Below are 14,949 nucleotides of genomic sequence, written 5' to 3'. Positions count from 1 at the left end.
TTAGTCACATAGCGTTTGCTAGCGAGCAAGGTAGGAAGGAAGTTGCACCTTCCCAACCCGCCATCCTCAATCAACCCACACAGATAAAAGTTTGGACTTTATTAGTTGCATCACTCTTAAGTCGGATTCTTCGGCTCTTTTACACACTCTTTGAGTATCTCAATCCCAACATTGCAAAGCCTTTGAGTTTCAACATGCCTCGAGCATCACCCGCTCCCAAACCCAGCAAAAATGCCAGTCCCTCCGAGCCAGCAGTATCGTTCTCTAACCCTGCGTCATTACTATGGGCAAAGCAGATTAAACGAGAGCATGCCTTCCTCCTCGAGCGAATGAAGACCGCCGAAGCCCAAGTACAGGCATCTAACAGTCGAGCTAAGGCTGCTGAAGCTGCAGCCCAAGCCGTCAAGGACTTTGCACGCAACTTCCAACAAGTCACGGAGCGTATCTCTGCACTCGAGGAGGCCCGGACGGGAGTAGATAAGGCGATTGCACAATTCAAGGATATCGAGAAAGAACTGTCTCACGTACACAAACTGCAAGACATAGTTGTGTCACTCCAGTCCCGGTTAGATGACTTCGAGATCGGATACCGACAGTCTTCGAACAAGAGCAAAACGATTCTAGACAAGATGGAAGTGCTCCGGACTGCTTTCACTCGGGAATCCCAGCAACGTGATGACAAGATCGTCAAAAAGAACGACCCGGCTGACGTACGCGTTCTTTCGGGTCGCTTAGATGCGATTGAAGGACTGCAAAGGAAAGAAGCTACCGAGCGTAAGGCAGTCAATGATAGACTTGAGGATATTCAAAGAACTTTGATGATGCAACTTGGACGAGTTGAACTGCCAGAAGATCCACTCCATACTCCAACTCAGCAGGTGGATGACGCATTAGGAGATCACAGCATAGGTGTTGCTCTACGTGGAACTCAAACACCTGCCGCTCAGGTCCAAGTGCCAGCAAGCCCTTGGTCTTCCTCAAGTATTATTAGGTGATTACCCTCATTTAAAACGGGTTGTAAGGTTGCTAATGAATATAGTGAGAACGTTGCCACGAATCTAGGTCCTCTCCTCCCAAGCACACGCCGAGAAAGATTGATGGAGCACACTATTAATCAGGTACTCCCTATTAGCCAAGCACATCATCCATCTAGTCGATATAACACTCCGGACTTGGATGCACCATATCGACAAACCACAGTAGAGCCTGCTAATACTAGCAGAAAGAGACGACTGTGTTCACCAAAAAAGCCAGCACAAAAGCGAAACCGCCCCAAAACACAGGGCAACAGAAAGGGTGATCGTGTTCCGGCACCGAGCCTGGTAGTCGTCCTGAAGGTGCCTGTGCAAGATCCACACTCGAACCGACTCAATGCCAAAGGAATCACTGTTGCAACCAAGACTGTGTCCAAAGGGCAACCCATCCATTCAAGCTTCCAACAGCTTCGGAGTACCTCACCTGTGCCACGCAATACTCAATCAATGGCAAAGAAGCGAATGTCAGCAGTCCCCAGCGCGGTACTAATTCCGGAAGGGCATCCTCTGAAGCGTAAATGGGTGCGAAGGGACCTGAGTAACTGGAATTAGTATAAGCACTTCGACCAGGTTCCATCAATGATATATCATCGATATCCAGCGGATTTTGCGAATCGGCGTATTGCAATTGTATTCGCTCTATGAATTATGTCTCTTTGAACTCATAGGGCCCTTCACGGTCTGCAACTGAAACTTCTATGTTGGCCTCCTCGATATCTTTACCGTCGACTTTCAACCCAGCTTTCAATACATCCCCAGATTTCACTGGACCAACACCCTTCGGAGTTCCAGTGAGAACAATGTCGCCTTCTTCGAGAGTCATGACACGGCTGATATCGCTCAGTTGCCTTGGAAGTCTGAAAAGCATAAGCTCTGTGTTGTCGGATTGCTTTGTCTCCCCATTGACGCTCAGCCAGAGATGAGCGTTTTGTGGGTCCGGAATGCGGGACCGCTCAATGAAATTGCTGACGGGAAGAAACGTGTCGAAGCCCTTAGCGATGGACCAAGGAAGGCCCTTCTTCTTCGCTTCGTCTTGTACATTTCGTGCAGTCATGTCAATCGCAAGAAGGTAGCCTGTTGATCTTAGTACCTTCGTTCACAGCCCCGTGTCTTGCTTCTTGGGCAAGATTCTAACCTCGAATGGCGGCCAACGCGCCTTTGGTATCTTCAGGATGAAGATCTCTTACAGTCTTTCCAATGACCAATGCAAGCTCAACCTCATAGTGGACATTGACCCCCTTGGGACGAAGGATAGGGCCTGCACCAGGTAGGAGGATTGAGCTCGGTGGCTTGAGGAAGAAGAAGGGCTGTTTTGGACGGGCACTGTTCAGCTCGGTGATATGATCACTACTTTTGTATCAGCATAGTCCAAAGGGGTCTGCAAAGCCCAGAGGAATGAATTACGCATAGTTGCGCCCAATGCACATAACCTGTACGACCGTTAGCTAATTGGCCAGTTGTAGAGAGGGACAGGCGGTGTAACCTTGCGGCAGCTGCGGGCAATTGACTGTATGCTAGGCATTTCGAATATCAAATTACCAATTGGAAGAAGCTACAAAATGTCTACGAGAACTGCAGCTGTTCAGGTTAATGAAAGACACTTGTTTCTCCGTTTATAGCCGGCTATTTTGACGATTCACGGAACCGACCATCGGCGGCCGGATACAGACAGATACACTGCAAAAAGGGTCCAAGCTCCTTATGGTCGGAAACATTCCCGACATGAGCTTGATGACAGCTTGACCAAACCTCCCCTTCACTGCATAACATTCATTCTGCCCAACCGCCAACATGCCCGACAAGAAATCTTCAGAAGTGCAAGTCAAAGATCACATGCAGCTCGCCGAAATCCTCTCCGACATCACCTCTCTCCGCGTTTGCGTACGTCCCATCCCCGTCCAAATGACCATTGCCCCACCATTGCGCATTTATAAACTTCACACCATATCCTCAACACACAGCTTACCATAACCATAACCATACAGGACCCGAAAGCAGCCCTCGCACTCGTCTCCGCGCGCCCTTCTCCCGACCATGCCCCATCTGAGGCCAAAGGAACCGTTGACGCCGCCGCCGACGACGCAGACCTGACGCGCGCGAAAGACCTCGTCGAGCTACACTACCGCCTCCGAGAGGCGCACAAGAGAGGAGAGTTGTCTAGCGGGCTTGAGGAGGCAAGGGCGGCAGTCGGGAAGGCTGTCCGGGCTGGTTGACGGCCATGAATGCACGAGCGAAGGACGATTTATATGTTTCCACGATGCCTATGTGGTTTGGATTCGAAGCTTTCGAGATGTGAGGGAAGTTATGCATGAGTGCGAGGATGGATGAGGGAGCTCCCATGCTATGGGCACGAATCCTTGAGATTCGCGATCCGCCGCGGAAAGGCGGGGTGGAAACTTGACCTACGTACACACCTACAAGGCGCGTGCCGACGAAGTACGTAAAGGGTACAATGGGGATGGGAAATCTGCCAGGCATGGTCTTCTGTGAATTGGGAGGTTATGATTATATGCCTTGATTCGGGTGTATGCAGAGTTGAGTCAAGTCTGTTGGTACTGAGGTTTGTAAGACACGATATTGGACGTTGCAGCAAAGCATATGATTAGAAGTAGATGGATTGGTCGAGGTCATTTAGTTCGAGATGATTATATATGCAATTAGAGATTCGAGTTGTGATCATGAATAACTCAAATTATTGCGTATACTACTCTATTGATTGTTGATCTATTTCATGGTGATAGTACAATTAGATGTCCTTCGAGTCTTAAGATCCCTTGTGCTCATCTTTAACAATAATAGCCAGCAGAGAGAATGAATGACTCAATTCCGTCCGAAAAAGATTGTCGGAAATTGCCGCAAACCATTGAGTGTTGTTATTGTCTATTTCCCTACCTTCACTTTGAATCCCCCCACTCAGAAGTCGCGTGCTCGGACGTCCGTGATGTCAGAGCGCGCGCTCACGGGCGCGGACTAACGTGCCGCCGCCGCGCCAAGCCCGCGACTTGAGCAGCTCCCCCAATCTTTAAACCCCATCCTCTTCCATTTACTTCACTTTCCCTCAACCAGCTCCAACTTTCTCGCCCTCCCACACAGCTCAAACTCAGGCACATTTCACTCACTAACTAAGTCAACCCACAGTATAGATCCAAGGTTTAGACGCTGCGTTTACACGTACGCGTCGCACAGCCTTGGAACATGGCGCTTTCGGTCGACCAAAAGCGCCTAAAGGCGACGAAGTTTCCGCCTGAGTTTGACCTGCGGGTCGATAGCGAGAAGGTCAACATGGACCTGATGAAGAAGTGGATCGCGGGGAAGCTCATGAAGATCCTCGGCGACGAAGACGACGTGGTCATTGAGACCACATACAATCTCCTTGAACAGCACCGCTATGTACGAACTTTCCCAATCACCTTCACTCCAATTCAATTGGGGTTTTGTGTTCTTTTACTGACACTGTTTGTTACAGCCAAGGATCAAGGAGATCCAAATCCAGCTCGACGGGTTCCTCGAAAAGGCCTGCGCTCCATTCTGCAAGGAGCTTTGGAGCCTCATGTTGAGTGCTCAGTCGGACAAGCACGGCGTTCCGAAGGAACTGTTGGAAGCGAAGAAGCTGGAATTGAAACAAGAGCAGGTGAGTGAAGCTTGCCATGGCAATCAATTCATCGATGACTATGTACTAAGACTTTCTACAGGCATCCAAGGCTGCCGCAGAAAACCGTCGTCGCCAGGAGAAGGAGCAAGAAGACATGGTCAACGCTTTCCGTGAAAGCGAAAGGAGCGATCGTCGAGACCGCAACGAACGATCAGAGCGCGGCCATGGTCGCGGTGGATTCCGAGGTGATCGCTCGTTCCGAGGACGAGACTCTGATCGCGGACCGCCACGTCGTCGTTCCCGTTCACCACCGTGAGTCTCATTCCAACCATTTGTCAACTCTGCTAACAGATCTTTAGAAGACGGAGGCGTTCATCCCCGCCTCGCCGGGACCGCGACCTCTATATCCCCAGTCGTGCGCGTGAGAGGTATCGCTCTCTATCATCTGATGATTCACCTGCGCGCTCGCGTTCGCGCTCACGTTCGCCTCGACGCCAACGCCGCCGTCGTTCACTCTCTGAGAGTCGTTCCCCCCGTCGGGGCACCCGAGATTCGTTGTCTCCACCATCACCACCACGTCGGTCCAGACGTGATCAGTCTTCAAGCCGCTCTAGGTCACCAGCTCCCCGCCGCCGCCGCTACTCTTCGTCTCGCTCAAGGTCTCCTCACGAGCGTCGAGGCCGCAAGCGTGGGGGCAAGGAGAGATACCGATCACCAAGTCGCGAGAGAAGGTCGCGCAGACATCACACCCGATCCATTACCCCTTCAGATAGATCGAGCTCACCATCAACCAGGCGGTCCGATTCCTACAGCCCCCCTCCCCGTCGCAGACGATATGAACGTTCTCGATCCAGAAGTCAAACACGGTCGGTAACCCCAAAAGCTGAGCGAGGAAGGAATGGGAGACGCCGCAGGCCTTCTTCCGCCTCTGAACGTAGTTCCAGTGGATCCAGAGCTGATACCTCAAAGCGCAAACGTAGCGCAAGTTCTAGCCTTTCTCGGTCCCCAAGCAGATCGCGACGTGCAAAGCGACAAGCCACACGCTCACCCACTGCATCTGCACACAGCCAAGAAGGTTCCGATTCCTAGTAAGTGGCTAATGCGGGCATCGATTAAGCCTCGTCTTTGGAACAATGACTACACTGTTTACTCTCAGCAAATCCTTTCGATTCGCATCACGTCGAACAGAGTTCTCTTTTTCGATGAGCAAGCCCCCGAGAAATATGGGTATGATGGAACAGACACCTTTGTGGAACAAGCATTGAACACCTTACCGTGCTTTACTTCAGTCTCTGTGGCATGCTTAAGGGTATGCGAGAAGTTGGACGGAGTTTCGGCCTGGGCCTTTTGCTTTTTATCGGCCTTTTTCTTGTCTTTGGCTATTGCTTTTTTGTGCGAACAGGCAAGGGCTCACGTTGAACCAAAAATGGAGGCTGGCTCAACCTTTCCGTCGTTTGCACTGTGCAGCGACAACACTGATATCATCGAGTTTGCCTGCAATGAGTTAGAGACTTGTATCACGAATATACCAAATCATCACTTTCACCATACCTCCTTCAATTGACAACCCTTCATCAATTGCCTTTTCCATATAAGGACTCTCAGCGAAGGGATCTTCAGCGATTTCTCTTGCAGCATTGACTAGCCGCTGGGCAACGTATCGCATTCCTTCTGCGTAAGTCGTCTCCGCGGGTTCCTTATCTGCACTAATCCGTGACGGATCATCTTTCCACTTCTCCATGCTGTCCATAACATTCTGCACCACCTCATGCTCCCACAGATTGTCCACAACCCCATCCGTCATCGCCAGCACAACATCGTCTTCCTCGATCTCTATGCGGTCGACCACGGCGTTCTCGGTAGGCGTATCCGGGCTATTCGTGCCCAGTTGCCTAGGGCAATCGAACCAATGCCATTGCTCATCAGTCTTATATAACACCTCCTTGGTCCTCGGGCGCACCACCAGGATCTGCGAGTCGCCCAGCTGCGTGGCGTACAGGATCGGCTTGCTCTCTCCGCTGAGGAGCGCACCGCACGTCGTCGTCGTCCCGTACCACTCGTTCGGCTTGGACGTGGCCTCCTTGGTCTGCTCGAAGGCTGCCTGCAGGTAGGCGGCGGGGTCTGGTTCGGAGTCCGGGCCGAACTGTGCACGTTCGATCTCGAGGGCCCAGAAGTGCAGTATGAGGCGCGACCAGAGGCTGCAGCGGCAGTCAGCATAATGTCAGTACCCGTATTACAACGCCTTCTCTCCGCGGTACAGGACCATAATCGGTTTGAGGGGTTTGGGAGGAGTCAGAAGAAAAGCAGAAACCTACGCAGCATGACCCCTATCCTTCGTCGCCCATGCGCCCACACCGTCATTCGCACCCACGAAAGCTTCTGCCACCAGCACGGCGTCGTCCCCGTTGGTGACGCCCCGGATCATCTCCCCGTTGACGTACGGCCGGCGGTCGCGGCTACGGTTATGCGTGCTGAGGGGTTCGGAGAAGCTGCTCGAGGGCAGCGAGAGGAAAGGAGGCGGGAAGGGTCGAGACGGCCGCTTCGCATACAGCGCGTACCCGGCCTCGAAGTAGAAGGGGGACTTGGGCGGCGGCGGCGTGTAGCTAGGGGGTACGGGGGTCGTGGTGCCTGCGCGCGGCTCTTGCTTCGAGCGGCGGAGGCATCGTGAGGAGTGCAGGCTTCGCTTTGATGTGGAGAGTAGGAAGAAGAGTCGCTGCGTGGGACGATATGTCGAGGACGAGGACGAAGATGTCGAGGGAAGGCGTGAGCGTAGGAGGAGGCGTGGGAAAGGTGATATCATTCCAGCGAGTTGGGGAGGTATAATTCATACGAGGGGGGTCGTTGAGCACCGTGGTTCACAAATTGTGTGCGCAAATGCGCTGGGAAAGGCGACCGCCTTCGTGCCTGACCTGAAGAATGTGAGGTTTACGAGTTTGTTGGATTCATGTGGGCCGGGGGGGAATGGGGTGTTGATCTGGGTTGGCCAGGTGGTAGGGCTGATGAATAACGAGCCAATGACGCATAAGGCTGGGCTAAGAGCACCTTGGTGGAAGTCACGATGGAGAAGCAAATGCCCCAATTTGGAGTCTGTACTTAGAATTATTGATTATTGATTTGCTCTAGAAAGTTTTATATCTAGGGCAAAGAAAGTTGTTGCACTTCGGAGTAGGTATGGTATTTATAAAAGTGCTTTAGTGCTGGTATTCGCTTTGTAGCATTCGTTTGGGTTATTGAATACGAGCACACAGCCATCCACCATGTCTCGGATTCGCGTTTCCGCATTGCAATCAGTCGGGTTGAGCAGACTGAAAAAGGAGCAATGTTTTCCTCGAAGTCTAGGTGCTCAAAAGAATCCTGGAGTATCGAGGTAGACAGGGGTTGTTATGTTGGCAAAGGCATCCTGTAGGTTGGTATGATATGGGCAGCCTCACGCCCTCCTCTTTACGAAGCCCTCCAAGTCTGATTTGGTCGCTACACCTAGAACGAACTTCCTGCTGGGGTCCGTAACTACCGCAAACTCCTGAGGTCCGCTGCCATCAACCCCACCATGGAAGAACTCTTCCAGTTCCTCCAGAGGTGTTTCTGTCGTGATAACCTTGTATCGCGTGCCCTTCCTACGGAATCTCTGCATGGCGGCTTCTACTGTATCGTTCTCCTTGACGGTGCCGTTCTTCAACAATTGCTGTAGTCGAGGAATGCTAATGTAGCCCAACAAGGCTCGGTTCTCCTGAGATATGACGGTGAGGTGGGTATAATCTCGCTCGAGTCCGCTCATAAGAGCATAAGAAATAGGATCTGTCGGCTTCACGGAGAGTGCGGGTGGAGGGTCCATATCCTCAACCGTAGCCTGCGACATCCATTAGCGAGTTTGCGCAAGCTTCGACCGTATCAAACTTACACCACGGTATTTGTCCGCCCATAATGATTTGAATGCGCCATTCTCTGCATCAGCAGGCTTCGAAGTTGTTTGAGTATCGACGGCAGCCATGATGGTGGATGTGCAAGTGAAGGTTGGTTACGCGATCAAAGAATTTCCCGCAATGATGCAGGTCATCCCGCGCTAGCGCACGAGCCACCTGCCGTATGGAGTGGGGTGTAGCTATAGATTTAGACTGTTGTCATATGTCTAGACTGTCACACAATACTGCCTTTTATGCTTGTTGGTTTTACCCAGTAGAAGCAGAAATTAATGATCTTTCGAAAGTGCCAGAAGAGACTGAACCTTTGGCAATAAAGTTAGCATATTGTATATCTGACTTAGCCAAACAAGAAGTAGAACAATAATGTGCGTGCAATCAGAGAGAAGATTATTTAACTCGTCAATGAACATCTCCGACGAACCTCGTGAGAAGCTCAAGTCTTTGACATTCTCCGCCTAAGGATGACGATAAAAGGTTTTCATCAGGGTACAAAGGGAAATTAGCTTAGGAATTCAACTTACTTTCGCGTTGCCTCATTCAAGCAGAGATCTAAATTAACAAATACGAGACCATCATATTGGGTTGTACAACCCTCGCCCACGCAGCTGACAGTCCATGGTTTCCGGTATAATCGTACCGCCTATGTGATTCTCAGTAGTCGAGCTCAATGCTAACAGCATTCTGCACGTCGGGCCCGGTAGCCTGGCGTCGAGGGTCCCATTCGTCACTGGATTCATCATCGGCCCTGTTCGAGGTAGCAGTACTCTCGCGAATCCTTTTCCTATCATCCTTTTTGCGCTGTTGGACTGCGAGCTTCCGCTTCTTGTTTTTGCGCTTTTGTCTCTCCTTAGACTTCGCACTGGTCTGTGTCCATTTACGCTGCGCTTGCTGGGGCTCTGAGCTATCTGGAGTAGCTTGATTCGGAGTACCGGCTGGTAGCTCTGGCTTGGGCGACGACGGGGATGAGGTGACGACCTCTCCAGCCTCTGGGCTGTGTGGACCTTGCGTGATGTTTTCACTTTGGGATGACGCTTCTGATTCGAGCTTGCGGCGGCGCTCTCGTAAGATCGTTTGGATCTCTGTGTGTCTGAAAAGTGCAATTTGCTCATCCGTCAAGGTTCGCTTCACACCGTCATCATAGTAGCCTAAGCCATCGTCTTCCTCTTCATCATAATATTCCTCTATGGCTTCGGGTTGTGTCTCGTAACCACCGTTGAAAAGCTCCGGAACTGGCGCCAGCGGGAAATGTTTGGAGTGAAAATCGCGAAGATCAGCCTGCCTAATCATCAATACCTGAGCACATATTGGATGGGTATCAGTACATACCGCTGTTACAGTAGGCAGATTCATAGTTGAATCGCATGCTATGGCTCAACGCGCGGCGCAGGTTGGTGTAACATTTTAAGGTGCGGCTACAAAAAGAAGTGAAAGAGGGAACGACGCGAAGAGTCGCGCGATCACGTTCACGAATCGGTCTTGGCAGGACCCCGGATGACGTCCCTGGCTCGCCCACTATCGCTCATTCCACCGTTCACCTCCATATAACTTCACACAACCGGTAGCAGTATGAGGCAGGTCTTCATTCTCTCCTATACGGCAGCAGCAGCCTGCTTAATTTCCACTGCTTCCGCTTTGGCACCTCCACCAGGCTCGATAAGAAAGGACTTCGGGATTCCCGGCGAACAGATACCTCTTCAGTCTCCCGCCTTAGAAGACCAGATCATGCCGCCGGTAGACGATCAGGTGTCTACGGGTGTTATTATTTCCGATGTCATTGGAAAGACCCAGGATATAGCTATTTTCAGCGGCCTCACCCGAGACATCGACTCTGTTTCTGCGCGACTAAATAATGCTTCTAACAATGCCACGGTGCTTGCACCAGATAACGCATCAATGAAGAGTTTAGAGCGGAAACCTTGGGAAGATCCAAAAGATTATGACACATTTGGCACCAACGCATACGACGGTGGCGATGGGCAAGATCGGGCGACGAAGAATTTGAAGAGGTTCGTGGAGTCACACATCGTTCCAGAAAGCCCTTGGAAAGAAGGAGCGAAGCTCAAAACTCTTGCGGGTAACGAAGTCTGGTTTGAGGAGAAGGATGGAAAGAAAGTGGTATGTTCTAATTTCTCGGTCGCTGATGACCCACTCAGGAACGATGGCTTACCATATAACACAGATCCAGCCCGCCAACATCGAAGTCGCTAGCATTGCAGACAAAGTAGCGAATGGAGAAGTTTGGGTAATCAAAGGTTCTCTTGCATAGACTTTATGACTCTATAGAAATCTTTCTTCTACGATTATTGGCTCCTGGTTGGCGGTTTGAAAGCATCTTACGTCGTTGGTGGCTCTTTGGTTTTCCCCGCCTTTAGCATGCTGAACTAAGGCACTACGGAGGTTGATTACCAACTTGAAACAATTATACGTTCTGGAGATCTGGATTCAAAGGTTGGCCATTTCTGTATGTCGGATATGTCTTTGTACATCGTACATTATACCATCCGTCGCTAAGGACTAGTGACCCAGCCACGACAACGTAGCAAATGCTCAGCTATATGAAGCTGTTGTAAACCCCACCTTCATGTACATAAATTCCAGTTTACAGATCTTCCAGCATAACACATATATAATAACAAACTTGGACATACTCTCTATTTATCTGAACAATTCACCATGAAATTCGATAGCGGTGATTTAGCAATCTGTGTGACCTGCGGCACACAATTTGACGTTCCTCTATCTCAAGCTCCCCCAAACTGTCGCGTCTGCGATGTAAGTACACCATGACGTAGCCACCAGTATCCAAAGCACTAACACAATCACCTCTAGGATCCACGACAATTCGTCCCAGCATCAGGCCAAGCTTGGACAACCCTTTCAGAGGCCCAATCTACGCAGAAGAATCAATTCCAACGAGATGATAAGAACCCCAACCTCTGGTTCATCAGTACCACGCCAAACGACCCTGGATACAATCCCTTGAGACCATCGCCGTCACTCACCTTTCCCAACAAGCAGCTCGGTATCGGCCAGCGAGCCATCTTGATTCAGACTCCGTCTGGAAATATCCTCTGGGACTGCATTGCCTTCCTCGACGAGGAAACGATCAAGTTTGTCAAGGAGAAGGGAGGACTCAAGGCGATTGTGATATCCCATCCGCACTTCTACACTACGCATCTGGAATGGGCCAATGTATTCCAGTGTCCTGTCTACACGAGCAAGGCGGACGAGCAGTGGTTGAACCGTAAGGATGACAAGAACCAGAGAATCCTCATCGAAAAGACCACCGCAATCAAGGAGGTAGAGGGCGTAACTGCCATTGTGGTAGGAGGCCACTTCGATGGAAGTCTGATCCTGCATTACGAAGGTCAATTATTCCATGCAGATTCGATCATGGTGGTTCCCGTAAGTCGAACTTGGTTCCTTTCGCTATGTCATCTGCTAACGTCCGAACGCACAGTCTGCATACTACCAGAAGGATCGTTTGCCCGGAACTACTAGCTACAGCTTCATGTGGAGCTACCCGAACATGATACCGTTGCCGCCTCACAAGATCCATGGTATATGGAAGGCGCTGCAACCTTTCGAGTTCAATGCTACGTATGGAGGGTTTGCGGGCCAGAACAACAGACGACATGATCTAAAAGAGCAGTTATTGGAGAGCATGAAGGTGTTTGTCAGAGTAGCTGGGCATGAGAATGCTCTGGTTCTCCAGGAGAGTCTTTAGTTGCAATGTGTTGAAATGGTTTTGCTACAATGTGACCTTGTTACACAAAAGCACTGCAATCGACAAGCACTTAAACGGTTACTTGCATTGATGTCACGGCACACTTGGAATTAGTACAATGACACGCCGGGACATGGTAGTTAAATGCCGTTTCAATGATTCTGTTATACAAATTGACTGAAATACAATGCACAGTCGAGTGACGAAGACAAATTGTGTCTTATTGCTATAGAAAAGCGCCTTTTGGAACCGATACCCCACTTAAACTACCACCTTCCACGTAGTAAAAAGAATAGGTTCCTTTATGTCAATGATCCCATGTATTCCCAAGGATTCTAGTGACACAGACGGGCTTGGTGACCCACCCTGCTGAACCCTGTCAAATCGCCATAGGCCCTAGAGATTGAACCGTTGCCAAAATGAAAAATGATACTCTCGCTTCCTGTCCTGGTGAAAATTTCTCCCAGCGTCGAGAGCGATCGGTACCATGAAAAAGCCTGTAGATCAAAACCGACTTCAAAGATCGAATTGTCTGTGAAGTGTCACAAATCGAGTCCACCAATTCGATGGAGACAAAATACTATTACCTCTGTCGACAAATCAAGAAGTGGCGACCTCCTCGGTAGCTTTGGTAGCTGGCTCTGTAGTTGGCTCTTCGGTAGTCTCGACTGCAGGTGCTTCATCTTTAGCATCAGCCATGGCGATGTCGCCATCGCCGTCTGCTTTACTCGATGCCTCAGCTTCCTTCTCGGCTTCCTCTGGCTTGTTAGAAGCCTCTTCAGACTTGTGGTGGTTATTAACACCATTGGTCGCTGGAGCTGCCGGTGTGACTGATGCTGGTTCCGCTGCTTCTGTATCGGCTGACAGAACCTTTGCCCATCGAGTAAGAAGTTCAGTAGAGCGCCTCTTGAACTCGAATTCGTCCTCTCGCGGAATCGAGTCAAGCTTGACGATGCCCTTAAGGACTTTGTGAACCTTAGTCTTCTTGATAATGGAAGCTGCAATTCCGTCGGTGTCCTCAAGCTGCTTGATATAGTTGGACATCTGTGGCATCTCATCTGCAGAGGGTGGGTTTTCACGCGAGATGAAGCCCTTTTGGAGCTTGTGTCGAAGATACAGAACTGGGCACGTTAGATAAGACGGACAATCGTCAGATGGTGAATAGAGGGCCTTACCAGTCTTCTGCTGCTTCTCGTACCGCTCAGCTTCGGTCTCCTGGGGCTCTTGAGGCTTCGCTGCTTCGGCCTCCTCACTTCCGGTTTTAGCCTTGGTCTTTTTGGCCTTTGTCTCCTTCTTAGGCTTCGCAGCCGAAGCGTCTTTAGGCGCATTCAACTTCAGCTTAGTAGTCTTCGGGGTCTTTGTTGCCTGTTAGAACGATAAGTCTTGTGAGATGAACAACGAAGCAGAATCAGCATACCTTCTCTGGCTCACCGTCGCTCTCCGAGTCCTTCTTGCGCTTCTTGGAAGGCTTAGCCTTCTTTGCAGAGGCTGTGCCCTCGGCAATATCTTCCTCGACGTCTTCGGCGGCCAGACTTTTACGCTTGCCCTTCTTGGCGGCCTCTTTCTCTTTCTTCGCTGCAGCGGCAGCCTCCTTTTCATCGGCGTCGTGCTGCATAGCCTGCTCATGGCCCTCTAGGACATCCTTGAACCAAGAAAGGTCATGACCCTCTGCAGCGATCTGGTATGCCTCCCACAGCCCTTTGGTCTTCTTTTGGCTATTGCCGGCTTCGACATCCTTCTTGATTGCATCTAGGTCGAGGTCTTGGAGATCTGTATTGACTTGCCATGCACTAACAAAGATGTTGGTATATGTGTAGGGTGGCAGGTGGCAGTGTGGCAGGGGATAGGGGGCGGGTGGATTCAACACTTACAATTCGTTTGAGCCCATGAACATGACGGGATAGCGACGGTCTTTAGCATTCTTTCCACCTTCCAAGAAGTCCTCGCGATAGGTGCCATCAATTCGTTTCGCGCTAACAGGTCTTTTGCTGAGAAGAGCCTCTGGCAGCATCTCCTCGTCGCAGACAATGACTGGCCAAGGTTGAAAGCCCTTCATGGCGACGAAGAAAACATCGCCAGGCTCGACATCGAGTCGAGGAGTGACGGTGGCCTTCTTCTTTGCCGGCGTCTTCTTGTTGCCGCCTGACGCTTTGCTTGTTGACTTGCGCCTGTTGCCGTTTGGAGTCTTCTTTGTGTTCGGGGTGCTGGCCACGTCTTCAACTATCGCGTCGTCAGTATCTCCCAATCAACAGCATGCAGCGTAGCGTGCCATCACGCAGAAGCTGCGGCAAGACTGAGACCCACCTGTGTCGTTCTCCGCCTTGGTATCGTCGTCGTTGGCGTCAGAGGTTGGCTTCTCGGTGGGCGCGTCGTCCTGAGCGACTTCCTTCGACTCTGAATAATGGCAAAGTCAGCTTCCTCTAGGAGTAGATGTGAAGGTCTTTAACAAACCTTCAGCGCTCGCGGCCTCGGGGGCTACGTCACCACCCTCCTCAGGTTTCGCCTCACTGGCGACCGGCTCAGTAGGGGCGTCGACGGGACGTGTCGTCTCATCGTCGACTTTAGTCGCATCGACGGCAGGAGGTGCATTGGTCGCGTCTGCCATTGCGCTGGTCGTGCCCACGAGTGTGAGTGACACGGCTGGGGAGACGCGTAAAGGACGCGGATATGCGCGAA

General features: G+C 50.9%; 10 protein-coding genes across 10 annotated transcripts; 5 read left to right on the top strand and 5 right to left on the bottom strand.

Moving 5' to 3' along the window:
- Positions 1-83: 83 nt before the first annotated feature.
- On the top strand, positions 84-1,068 carry BU24DRAFT_232231 (uncharacterized protein). The gene has a single exon (XM_033522192.1). It carries the CDS (start codon positions 195-197, stop codon positions 993-995), a length of 801 nt encoding a protein of 266 aa, XP_033381562.1. The 5' UTR covers positions 84-194; the 3' UTR covers positions 996-1,068.
- Positions 1,069-1,649: 581 nt separating this feature from the next.
- Positions 1,650-2,649, bottom strand: BU24DRAFT_424227 (uncharacterized protein). Its single transcript, XM_033528446.1, has 4 exons — positions 2,518-2,649; positions 2,439-2,464; positions 2,170-2,381; positions 1,650-2,108 (listed from the first exon to the last, which is right to left on the bottom strand). Exons 1-4 carry the CDS (start codon positions 2,554-2,556, stop codon positions 1,681-1,683), a joined length of 705 nt encoding a protein of 234 aa, XP_033381561.1. The 5' UTR covers positions 2,557-2,649; the 3' UTR covers positions 1,650-1,680.
- Positions 2,650-2,825: 176 nt separating this feature from the next.
- Positions 2,826-3,247, top strand: BU24DRAFT_410989 (uncharacterized protein; the record flags this gene model as incomplete). The annotated part of the gene is made up of 2 exons (XM_033526021.1): positions 2,826-2,915; positions 3,020-3,247. 2 exons carry the CDS (start codon positions 2,826-2,828, stop codon positions 3,245-3,247), a joined length of 318 nt encoding a protein of 105 aa, XP_033381560.1.
- A 1,045-nt stretch (positions 3,248-4,292) lies between these two features.
- On the top strand, positions 4,293-5,125 carry BU24DRAFT_424224 (uncharacterized protein; the record flags this gene model as incomplete). Its single annotated transcript, XM_033528445.1, has 1 exon — positions 4,293-5,125. A coding segment is annotated over exon 1 (353 nt), but the record flags the coding sequence as incomplete, so codon positions are not given.
- Positions 5,126-6,064: 939 nt separating this feature from the next.
- Positions 6,065-7,426, bottom strand: BU24DRAFT_464034 (uncharacterized protein; the record flags this gene model as incomplete). Its single annotated transcript, XM_033532176.1, has 3 exons — positions 6,065-6,120; positions 6,178-6,824; positions 6,942-7,426. The coding sequence occupies 3 exons, from the start codon at positions 7,424-7,426 to the stop codon at positions 6,065-6,067; spliced, it is 1,188 nt and encodes a 395-aa protein (XP_033381558.1).
- A 313-nt stretch (positions 7,427-7,739) lies between these two features.
- Positions 7,740-8,833, bottom strand: BU24DRAFT_232446 (uncharacterized protein). Its single transcript, XM_033522194.1, has 2 exons — positions 8,525-8,833; positions 7,740-8,473 (listed from the first exon to the last, which is right to left on the bottom strand). Exons 1-2 carry the CDS (start codon positions 8,612-8,614, stop codon positions 8,054-8,056), a joined length of 510 nt encoding a protein of 169 aa, XP_033381557.1. The 5' UTR covers positions 8,615-8,833; the 3' UTR covers positions 7,740-8,053.
- Positions 8,834-9,197: 364 nt separating this feature from the next.
- On the bottom strand, positions 9,198-9,896 carry BU24DRAFT_410985 (uncharacterized protein; the record flags this gene model as incomplete). The annotated part of the gene is made up of 2 exons (XM_033526020.1): positions 9,198-9,821; positions 9,873-9,896. The coding sequence occupies 2 exons, from the start codon at positions 9,894-9,896 to the stop codon at positions 9,198-9,200; spliced, it is 648 nt and encodes a 215-aa protein (XP_033381556.1).
- A 150-nt stretch (positions 9,897-10,046) lies between these two features.
- On the top strand, positions 10,047-11,016 carry BU24DRAFT_232288 (uncharacterized protein). Its single transcript, XM_033522193.1, has 2 exons — positions 10,047-10,661; positions 10,732-11,016. Exons 1-2 carry the CDS (start codon positions 10,113-10,115, stop codon positions 10,810-10,812), a joined length of 630 nt encoding a protein of 209 aa, XP_033381555.1. The 5' UTR covers positions 10,047-10,112; the 3' UTR covers positions 10,813-11,016.
- Positions 11,017-11,219: 203 nt separating this feature from the next.
- On the top strand, positions 11,220-12,273 carry BU24DRAFT_351103 (uncharacterized protein; the record flags this gene model as incomplete). Its single annotated transcript, XM_033523672.1, has 3 exons — positions 11,220-11,318; positions 11,376-11,951; positions 12,007-12,273. The coding sequence occupies 3 exons, from the start codon at positions 11,220-11,222 to the stop codon at positions 12,271-12,273; spliced, it is 942 nt and encodes a 313-aa protein (XP_033381554.1).
- A 600-nt stretch (positions 12,274-12,873) lies between these two features.
- BU24DRAFT_464029 (uncharacterized protein) lies at positions 12,874-14,878 on the bottom strand (the record flags this gene model as incomplete). The annotated part of the gene is made up of 6 exons (XM_033532175.1): positions 12,874-13,394; positions 13,449-13,638; positions 13,691-14,063; positions 14,145-14,493; positions 14,578-14,667; positions 14,725-14,878. The coding sequence occupies 6 exons, from the start codon at positions 14,876-14,878 to the stop codon at positions 12,874-12,876; spliced, it is 1,677 nt and encodes a 558-aa protein (XP_033381553.1).
- Between the last annotated feature and the right edge of the window lie 71 nt (positions 14,879-14,949).

This window comes from Aaosphaeria arxii (genome assembly GCF_010015735.1).
Source record: "Aaosphaeria arxii CBS 175.79 unplaced genomic scaffold BU24scaffold_6, whole genome shotgun sequence".
Lineage (NCBI taxonomy): Eukaryota > Fungi > Ascomycota > Dothideomycetes > Pleosporales > Aaosphaeria > Aaosphaeria arxii.
The sequence above is the reverse complement of the archived record's forward strand: the minus strand, read 5'-3'. Positions and strand labels throughout refer to the sequence as shown.